General features: G+C 42.9%; 1 protein-coding gene across 1 annotated transcript; it reads right to left on the minus strand.

Annotated features, from left to right (window-relative positions):
- Positions 1-9,453: 9,453 nt before the first annotated feature.
- LOC113029840 (gastrula zinc finger protein XlCGF8.2DB-like) lies at positions 9,454-10,489 on the minus strand (the record flags this gene model as incomplete). The annotated part of the gene is made up of 2 exons (XM_026180871.1): positions 9,735-10,489; positions 9,454-9,566 (listed from the first exon to the last, which is right to left on the minus strand). Coding segments are annotated over exons 1-2 (861 nt in total), but the record flags the coding sequence as incomplete, so codon positions are not given.
- Between the last annotated feature and the right edge of the window lie 577 nt (positions 10,490-11,066).

Below are 11,066 nucleotides of genomic sequence, written 5' to 3' on the forward strand. Positions count from 1 at the left end.
AGTTAAAAACTTTACTGTTTAAACAAGCTTTCTGTTGACCAATGCTTTTTACATTCTTAATTTACATTTAACCTGTCACGGTTTGCGGGGCAAGCCGTGTGGAGATGTAGAAAAGGACCCAAAAGGCGGCAGCTCTGGTGCAGGTGAGTGTTTATTGACAGGGGTGTAAGTACAAACAGCGGTGGCGACAAAACATGAAACCGGAAACCTAAACTGGGTAAACTAATAAGACAAACCAGAATGAGGATGCAGGGAGGTCCGGAGAAATACATACGGGGAGACGCAGGGAGACCGAGGGGAAACAACACAGACGAACCAGCAATTACCATGACAGAAGACACAACTTAAATACACTCAGAGAACACAGGGAGATTACACACAGGTGGGGAACACAGGTGACACTGATAAACATAACGAGACAGGGCAGGAGTGAACACAACATGACGCATACTGACGAGAGACTGTCAAAGTAAAACAGGAAGTACACAGAGGTTCAGACAGGAGGAGAGAGAGCACGGGGAGAACACAGACATAACAGGCTGGGGGAAACATGGAATAAACACAAAGAGAGACGAGAGCTCATAAATACACAGAGGGGCACAAAGGGGGTAAGAGTCACAAAGGGAAAACACTTAGGGAACACCACAACAGGACACCTCAGAAAACATGGCCTAAATAAGGAGCGAAAATACAAGGAAACAAGAATACTGGGCCAACATGGCCCAGGACCATGACAGTACCCCCCCCCCCCCCCCCCCTCAAAGGCTGGCTCCAGACAGCCCAACAAGAAAAACAGCCAGAAAAAACAGAAAACAACCCGACCAGGGTGGGCGGCAGGGGTCCAGGACGGAGGGCTCGAGGCAAAACAAAACAGGAGCACCAGAAGGCCAAAAGACAAAAAGGAAAAACAAAACACGAGACCCAACCCAAGAAAACCAATGAAACGAAACACACCACAGCCCAAGAAAAACGGAGTCCAAAACAGAAAGGTCCAGGGGGCCGGCAGCACAGGAGTCCAAAACAGAAGAGTTCAGGGGGCCAACCGTGCGGACGGCAACGGCGGCGACGTGGATACAGTTCGTGAGGCCGGCCGTGCGGACGGCAACGGCGGCCACTCAGGCGAAGGCGGTCCGGGGGCCGGCCGTGCGGAAGGCAACGGCGGCCACTCAGGCGATGGCGGTCCGGGGACCGGCCGTGCGGAAGGCAACGGCGGCCACTCAGGCGATGGCGGTCCGGGGGCCGACCGTGCGGAAGGCAGCGGCGGCGACGAAGGAGACCACGGAGCAGTTCAGGGGACCGACCCCGACGGCGGTGACGTCCAGCAGGTGGCCCAGAAAATGGCCGGCGATATCGAGGTGCAGAACGAGGCTTGGGCGGCGGCTTAACAGCCGCAGGACCAGGCGTAGCAGAAGCAGAGGCCGGACCAGGCGTAGCAGAAGCAGAGGCCGGACCAGGCGTAGCAGAAGCAGAGGCCGGACCAGACGAGGATGAAGACTCTGATGAGGCCGGACCAGACGAGGATGAAGACTCTGATGAAGCTGGACCAGGCGACGACGAGGCGGCCGCAGGTGGCGGCTGGACAGGCTCCTCGGACCCTCCAGCGGAGACAGGCGGCTGAACGGGCCCCTCGGACCCTCCAGCGGAGACAGGCGGCTGAACGGGCCCCTCGGACCCTCCAGCCGACGAGGCATGAGGCTGGTGTGGTTCTCCGGAACCACCAGCTGACGAGGAAGGCTGCTGGACGGGCTCCTCGGGCCCCCCAGCTGAAACAGGAGACAAAGGCCGGAGCGGTCCCTTGGACCCTTCAGCGGAAACAGGAAACAAAGACCGGAGCGGTCCGTCGGACCCTCCAGCAGAGACACGAGACGAAGGCTGGAGCGGTCCCTCGGATCCTCCAGCGGAGACACGAGACGAAGGCTGGACGGGCCCCTTGGACCCTCCAGCAGAAGCCATCACAAAGCCAGCAGGCATGGAGTCCACTGGCAGACATGAAGGAAATGGGTGCTGTGCTGAGCACTGGCCCTGCTCACTTGAGGGAAGATGAACAACTTTAATAATTGACCAACGCGTTTCGGCTTGTGGCCTTCATCAGGGTCATAGTAAAACATTGTAAAAATTGCTTAAATAAAAGACAGGAAACAGAAAAAACTTCAAATTAACCAGTCAAAACTTCATAGATAGGTCAGCTGACATATAATAGGTAGGTATTGGTTAATTGGCTCACGCCCAAGTAAATACCAGACTAGATCATTACTGATGAGGAGGAGGGGGGTCACATAACCCCCATATGTCTGAAAATAACACATGCATGAAATGCATAAGGAGGATGCTATAAATATACACACGGGTTTAAAAAAAAAAGGGGGGGGTCTTTAATGGTAAAAGCACGTTTGAATTAGAAAACAAGACTACAGGAAGGAATAAAATCTCCAACTACATACTAAACGAAAAAATGTTTGGCTGCCCAGACAAAACCCTCTTGGGGTCCAGATTTGGACCAGAGTCAGGGGATTGGGGATCCCTGTAGTAGGGTCTACCTTACCATGTAAAGTACTTGAAGGAGACTGTTGTTATGATTGAAATAAAACCCAACTGAAAAACTAAACACACTAACACTTTGTCACAAATTCAGCAGAGAGAAGTCCCTCGCTGTGCACACAGAGCCGAGAAAAGAGACGCTCATGTCTGTTCATTTCTGCTCTGTTTGATGAAAACTGTGTTACTGAGGAACAATGAGAGGACTCGCCTCTGAACACTCAGCGTGAGGAGTTGACACTGCAATAACAATCACACATCAACATACAGAAGATTGTTTCAGTGTTAGGTTTAGTGAAATTTGAGGTTAATGGTGTGCCTCAGACTTTGTAATTCCTGTGTGTATGACTTATTTAAACATTCTCCTAAATGCAAAACAACGTTTACCTTTTAAGACTAAATAAATCTGAAAGCTTTTCCATCCTAAAAGAGTACAGCAATGTGTAGTTTATGATGTTCTAAAAGTTTCAGCAGCTTTTTGAATTTGTCACATGTGTGGAAAGGTATGAGTGAGTCTTTGTATCGTACTGTGAGTGATGCTCGTCAGCACACAAACCCAGAGTTTCTCTACAGGAACACAGAGAGAGTTATTCCCTGTACTGTAAGGACACATTCAGCATTGTGCAGTAAATCCAGATCACCGAGTTAAACGATTACATGGATGTGAGTGTGATCATCAGAGCAGCACTGATCAGTGTCAGGTTATAATGACCAAGATGTACACAAACACTAAGTTTGATATTAAAATGTGTGAAGTGTAAATTCAGCCAAAGCCTTTAACTGGGCTGTGAAAAAATACAAAATAACAGTATTTAATGCTGAGGTGGTGTCAGCTGTATAATATAATTCTGCATCCATCCTAGTAAGAAGGAAAGGAACCACTGTATGTGTTTGTTCTTCACATGCCGTTAACTGAGAATGAAGTCATTTGGATGAGTTTTTCTTGTATTTTGTTCATCTCACATCTCTTATTCGCTTCCATATGAGGGGTTAGTGATGCCCAAATTTGTCGATGGGGTGTTTGTCGATGGGGTGAAGCAGGGCAGGCAATGAGCGGCTGGCATCTGACAATGTTAGTACCACATGATGTGCATATAAAGTTATGATGGGTTTCACAGTTACTAATTGCAACGGCTAGTGGCTCCATAGCTAAAGCAAAGTGCAGGGGGGACCGCAGACCCAAATGTAAATGGAGTCGTTTTCCATATGAGTGTAGCAATAGCTCTGGCCTTGGATGTGAAAGGGGAAGTCTTGCAGACTTTATGAAAAATTCCACGACACCTTCATGATGGAAAATGGCTGAAAATAAAAATGGCTTTCATTTTAGCCAGCTTCTCATTTTACAAACAGTCTCCACTGAAATGCAGCCAGATGCTGCTCCTTTTCTCTCATTCTTCAATTGTTCTCGAAACTCTTTTTCTCTCTCTATTGATCTGTGTACCTGGTTTGTACCACTTCACTCGCTGTGTTTAGAGCATCTCCTCCCTTTCTCCTTTCAATTAATCATATGAAGCTAGGTTGTCTTAGTATGTGATTTGCTGCATGGTGAGCCGTCAAACTGAAGTCTAAAGTCTGCCTGCATGAATTTTCAGCAGAACTGAGAGAGATTATTTGGCTCCCCCCGACAGAAGCCTGTTCATCTCATTCGAACTCTGCTCATTACATTGTGTTAGCATGTTAGTAATTTTACTGGATGGAAAAGCAGCTCTGAGTGATTATTTAGATTTGAATCACAGTTTTTTTAGTGATAGTATTTGAGAATTATATTACTCTTGTCGTATCATTAATTTAGTATTATTATTAGAGATGGCACAATACCACTTTTTATGTCCGATACCGATAACCATATCATAAATGATGATAAATTTGGAAATCTGCTGATACCGATATAAATCCAATATAGCGTATTTTATAATGAATAAACATTTTTTTATATCTTGCTGCATTTTGTACAAGTTGCTACTCAAAGTTTTAAAAAAAACAAGCAAAACTAACTATTCTGTTATACCTTTATGCAAAAAATACACTACACCCAAAATATTTCATAGTTCAGCAATACTGATCAATCTATTAAACTTAAACCTGCACCATCCTCCGTATTCTGTTTTTTTATTCAGTTTTTAGTGGCTATATTAAGCAACCTAACTAATAGGGTTGCAAATACCCAGGAAAAAAAAGGGGAACCATCCTCCCCACCCTCAACCTCATAATGCTTAACTGACGTAATTGTCTTTAATTTAATGCACATGTAAAAAAAAAAAAATTATGCACAGAAATCAGTACTTTTTCTACAATAATTACATAGATTCAACATCTTTCTTCAACAGAATTGTAGACTACATAGATGGTATCTTTCCAAAGGAAAAAGTACTATAGCTTACTAGGGTATATTAGACTTAATAGTTACTATATACAGTAATGGACTTCTATACATTGTACATCAGATAAAAACTTTGGTTGTAAGATCCAGATATGTATTTAATAAAAGCTACACATGAGAATAAGAAAGAAAAGTATGTCTTTGTACCGCCTTTTCCCTGTTCATGCCCTATCGGCCCCCCTGGCTACACTTTGCTAGATCTGCCCCTGCACAGTTACCAGCCATCAGAAAAGCTGATCAGCTGATCATTGATCAGCTCCATGATTGACACGTAGTGCTCCGACGTGCTAAGGTTTTGAGCTCGGTTTCGCCGTGTCGCAAGTTTTGTGAGGTGCTTTTGTGATATTTAATGGATCGGATTACATTTTTTATTTCTCTCCGATATCCGATCTAGTAATTTAGGTCAGTATCTCTCTAATTATTATAATACTTTTGTTACTATTATAGTTTTTGTAGCACATTAAACTGAGCTAAGTGTTATAATGTAAGCAATAAAAGATAACTGGACGTTGGCAAAGATGCTCTTTATTTCAGGCGATGTTCAGGATTAAAATGGTGGTGGGAAAGACTTTCATTGTGACCTTTGTGGAAAAACTTTCAGTCATCAAAAGACCCTAAAAATACATCAACATAGACACACTGCAGACAAAATGAACTACTGCAAAGAATGTGAGAAAGGCTTCCCCAGACCAAAGGACTTAAAACAGCATGAACTCATTCACAGTGGGGTTAAAAAGCATGTCTGTGATCAGTGTGGGTCATCCTTCACCACTGCAAGTCAGCTCAAAAGACACAAACATGTCCACACAGGAGAGAAACCATACAGGTTTAGACACTGTGACAAAAGCTTCTCACAAACAAGACCAAACGACACATCTGTCTCCTCCCCGTCTGAGCTCGCCACAATATGTTTGGCTATACCCTCTATTTTTGGTAATTCCACGCATTAAGAGGCCCTAATGCCCGTGTCTCAATCTCGCGTCTCATAATGAAGTGAAGAAATATTTTTAAAAATAATTTGAAGGCAATAAGAGAGTGTTACAAGCATAGTGCTAAAGAATGTAGCCTCATGGGCAGTGTAGTCCGTGCTGCAGGGAGAATGGACTGCCATACCCGTGATGTGTCTGTGAGCGAGGAGGGAGAAAAAGGAGAAAAGTACGAGTTGTCATAGAGCAGAAACAGGAGCTGGAAGCATGTAAATACAATAATAATCACTGCAGCCAAAAGCCCAGTTGTAAGTACGTTATTAAGACTCGACTGTACGCTGTGTTCGTGTTTTCCTCTGAAACAATAAGTTCCGTTGGAGCAGCCTTTCAATGCCTCTCTCTGTCTCTGGATAGCAAACTTGACCCAGACAACAAAGTTCTGTAATCTGTAGTGGAATACATTTTAAAAGTAACCTTCCCAACACTGTTAATAGACCTCTCTGCATTGAATCATACTTGTTATTAATCTCTGTCTGTCTTTTCTCCTGTCTTCCTTCTCTCACCCCAACCGGTTGTGCCAGATGGCCGCCACTTCCTGGTTATTTGAGAGTTCTGCTTTCCTGTTAAAAGGGAGATTTTCCTGCCGTTTTCATCAGATTCCACCACACTGCATTTTTGCAGGAAATGCAACTTTTTATATTTTTTATTTAACATTTAATTAACAATATATATATTTGGATTTAAACTAGAACAAGACTTGGTATTATTTAAATGGTATGCTTATGTCTCTGACATTACCCCCAAAAAACTGGACTCATGTCTTAAAAGTTGGTCTGCTAAAGGATTGCCTATATTTGATAGCTTGATTAAAGATGGAAATTTTATTAGTGTTGATACATTGAAACAAAAATACAATCTGGAAAGACAGGATTTATGACGATATTTGTTAATAAGACACTATATAAAGAGGACAATTAGAGTGGTGTCGGACACTAATGTAGATTTGATAGCAATGCTCAAAAAGGCATATAGTGGTGACGTCAACAAAAAACACATTTCCTGTTTGTATACGTTCTTTACAAATAAGATGGGAGAAGGAGGGAGGTGTGTGCATAACACAGGATGAACTGAAATGCACTAGCTCACAAAGATGGAGGGAATTTGGATGGAAATTTTGATTAGGTTCTTTATCACCTCTTACCAAAAGACTCATTATGATGGGAACCCCCATATGCTGGAGAAAATATGGACACAGACGAGTACATCTCTGACATTTGCAGGCAGAATTTTAAACCTTGGGTGAAACGTGCTCAATGCAGTTCTTAAGCATGCATGCAAATGTTCATTAGTCAGCTGTGAGCGAGTTTTCCCCATTCATCTTTAAATGCCAGATTTTCACTTCAGGAAGCACACAGCCCTACTCCACTGACGACTTGCTGTTGGCCAACACCCTCAATGACTTTTACTGCTGGTTTGATGAGACATCGAGCAGCTTTCACACCTCAAACGAGACACTTTGGTCACTCATCCTCCCACCTTCCCCACTCCCCCCACAACAGAGCCATCAACGCTATCAAAGACTTCACCCACAGGAGCCCCCTTCTCACTTCACACCTATGAGGATTTCACACCACCTTCTCCCACTACAACCCTTCATATTCATGAAGCAGAAGTGAGGACGCAGTTTAACCCTTTAGACCTACTAAATAACCAATTTAATTCAATTCAATTGTAAGGTCTTTATATCAAGCTCTGCTGTGTTCAAGCTATTAATTACTGCGCGCAGGAGAGCCAAAACACACATCAAACATTAAAGTTCAGTTATCCCAGCTTTAACCTTGGGATGCCTCAGCTTCTCCTTTATATCCCCCACACTCAACTCTCTGCATCAGGAAGCTCCTGGCACTGGTCACCCTGGGAGTTTCGTCCTTCTACGCCCCAACAGTTAGCAGATAACATAGTGAAGCATCGCCAAGCAGTTTTCACAAGGTCAAGCTGACACAAAATTTGACTCTGACTTTAAACACTGGTCACTTCAGGTGTTGCTCTGATATACAGGAAATGACATCACGGCTCAAACTCTTTGTCAGTAAACCATTTCTTTATTTAACATGTAAAATTTTGGTTTAACTGTTGCAAGATTTCATTACACAAACAAGCTGAAAAAAAACTGCAGAACACCTGGATCAATGCATTCAATAAAAATATAACAGGAAACAGATTTCTTAATCAAACTGCTGGAACAAAGCTAACCACTCAACACAAACACTACATTAGAACAGTTTAGAAAGCTTAAAATGTAACGAGAGGCACATTTTCATTCATAGGTGTCTAATCAGATCTTTACAGAAGACTCCACCTGAACTCTGTGAAGCATGATCTCAAGGGTTTAAGTCTGACCCTGAAACCAGAAGAGGATCTTTCTGTCTCTTCAGATTCACTGTGATCCAGAGATGGGAGTGATTTCAGTCCTGCATCACGCTGATGTTTGCACAGAGGAGATAATTTAGTAAATGTTTTTGAACATTGGTAACAGTAAAACAGTTCCTTCATAATCATTATGCAAATTTTTACTCTGTGAATGGTACTCATGGCCATTGACCAGTGGTTGTTGATCAATGGTCATAAGAATTTGCATATTAATGATGAAGAAACTGACCTCACAGCCCATTGGTTCATTCATTGGGCTGGTTTCAGTCGTTATGCAAATGTACTGTTTACAAGATTAACTTAAAAGCGGGAATCAAGATGTAACAGTTTATTTGTAACATGGAATCGTTTGTGAGTGGAGTATGAACTGAGATTACTCAAACTCTTTCACAGATGAAGTTATCTTTCATGTGTCTGCGTTCATGCTTAGTATGATCACATGATTGCGAAAAGGTTTTGTCACAGTGTCTGCACTTGTATGGTTTCTCTCATGTGTGGACTCGTTTATGCTTTTCAAGCTGACGTGCACTGATGAAGGATGACCTACACTGATCGCAGACATGCTTTTTAACGCAACTGTGAGTGAGTTCATATTGTTTGAAGTGCTTTGAAGTGGTGAAGCCTGTCCTGCATTCTTTACAGTAGTTCATTTCGTCTCCAGTGTGTCTACGTTGATGTATTTTCAGAGTCCTTCAATGACTTCATGTTTTTCCACAAAGGTCACAACAAAAGTCTTTCCCATAGCGATGACAGGGTTGAGAACTTGATCCATCTGTGTTGCTCTGCTTCTAAACAAAGACACAAAGACAGTGTAAGTCAGTCCGTCAACATTTTTATCCTGAACGTCGCCTGAAATAAAGAGCATCTCTGCCAAAGTCCAACTACATTTTATTGATTACATTATCACACTCAGCTCAATTTAATGTGCTATAAAAACGATAAGAGTAAAAACATTAAATTAATACTAGTTTAATGCTACAATAACAGTAATACAATTCGCAAACACTATCCCTAAAAACCTGTGATCAGAGTCTGACTAATCATTCAGAGCTGCCTTTCCATGCAGTAGAATTGCTAACATGCTAACACAATTTGATGAGCAGAGTTGTTTCAAACAGTCGGGCTGACAAGATAAACATAAAAATACATACCTCACAGTAACTGCACTTGTAGAGTCTTTCTGGTGTGGATCTGTTGGTGTCGTCTCAGAGAATGTGGAGATTTAAAAGTCTTCTCACACAGGTCACATTTATAAGGGCTCTCCTCAGAGTGGGTAAACATGTGACATCGTAACTCTGTGTTTGTAGCAAAGTGTTTGCCACACTGATCACAACTGTACACATCATGTCTGGTGTGAATGCGTAGGTGTGTATTTCGCCTCCCTATCCGGCTGAAAGTTTTTCCACAAATGTCACAGCTGTATGCCTTAATTCCAGAGTGGGTAACTAGATGACTCTGTAAGCTGCTACTGTGAGTAAAAGCTCTGCCACACTGATCACAGCTGTACGCTTTAACTCCACTGTGGATCAGTTGGTGTGTTTTTAAGTTTCCAGAGTGGGTAAAACACTTTCCACACTCGTCACAGCTGAATGGTTTCTCTCCACTGTGGATGAGTTGGTGTATTTTTAAGCTTCCAGACTTGCTAAAAGACTTTCCACACTCGTCACAGCTGAATGGTCTCTCTCCAGTGTGGATCAGTTGGTGTGCTTTTAAGTTTCCAGAGTGGGTAAAAGACTTTCCACACTCATCACAGCTGAACGGTCTCTCTCCAGTGTAGATCAGTTGGTGTGCTTTTAAGCTTCCAGAGTGGGTAAAAGACTTTCCACACTCATCACAGCTGAATGGTCTCTCTCCAGTGTGGATCAGTTGGTGTGTTTTTAAGCTTCCAGAGTGGGTAAAAGACTTTCCACACTCATCACAGCTGAACGGTCTCTCTCCAGTGTGGATCAGTTGGTGTGCTTTTAAGTTTCCAGAGTGGGTAAAAGACTTTCCACACTCATCACAGCTGAATGGTCTCTCTCCAGTGTGGATCAGTTGGTGTGCTTTTAAGTTTCCAGAGTGGGTAAAAGACTTTCCACACTCATCACAGCTGTACGCTTTAAGTCCACTGTGGATGAGATGGTGTCTTTTTAGGGCTTTCTTCGAGGAAAAAGACTTTCCACACTCGTCACAGCTGAACGGTCTCTCTCTGGTGTGAATGACCTGATGCATTTTTAGGGAAGCTTTCACAGTAAAATCTTTCCCAAACTCGTCACAGTATTTTTTTCTTCCACTTCTTTCTTCAACGAATTTGTCGGGCTCCTGAGAGCGCTGACTTCTCGATCCACGTTGGTCCTGCAGTGACAGAGATACAAACAGAGGCAGTGAGTTGTGGGAAATACATTATTCTAACCGGCCTTTTATTAGTGGTATTTTGTGACCTTTTATTAAATAAGTAGTTATACTTATTTTCATACACACATTGCAAATGTGCTCATGAGAGTTGGCATTCAGTCTTTTGAGGGTCAATGCAAACACACTTACAGACACAGATAAATAATAGACTTGTTTCTAGGGCAAAGGTGAGAGACATTTGGCCTCCAAAGTGCCTGTACGCCTGCTCAGAGAGATTAGCACAGGATATATATATATATATATATATATATATATATATATATATATAGTGATCAGTGAGATGCTTGGCTACAAGTTGAACAGCCACAAGGGGTAGTACCCTCCATGGAGAAGGAGGCTAGAGGGTAAGATCAAAGTAGCACGGAGCGAGTTTAGCCAACTAACGGAGTTGCAGAAAGGTG

This window comes from Astatotilapia calliptera, chromosome 9 (genome assembly GCF_900246225.1).
Source record: "Astatotilapia calliptera chromosome 9, fAstCal1.2, whole genome shotgun sequence".
Lineage (NCBI taxonomy): Eukaryota > Metazoa > Chordata > Actinopteri > Cichliformes > Cichlidae > Astatotilapia > Astatotilapia calliptera.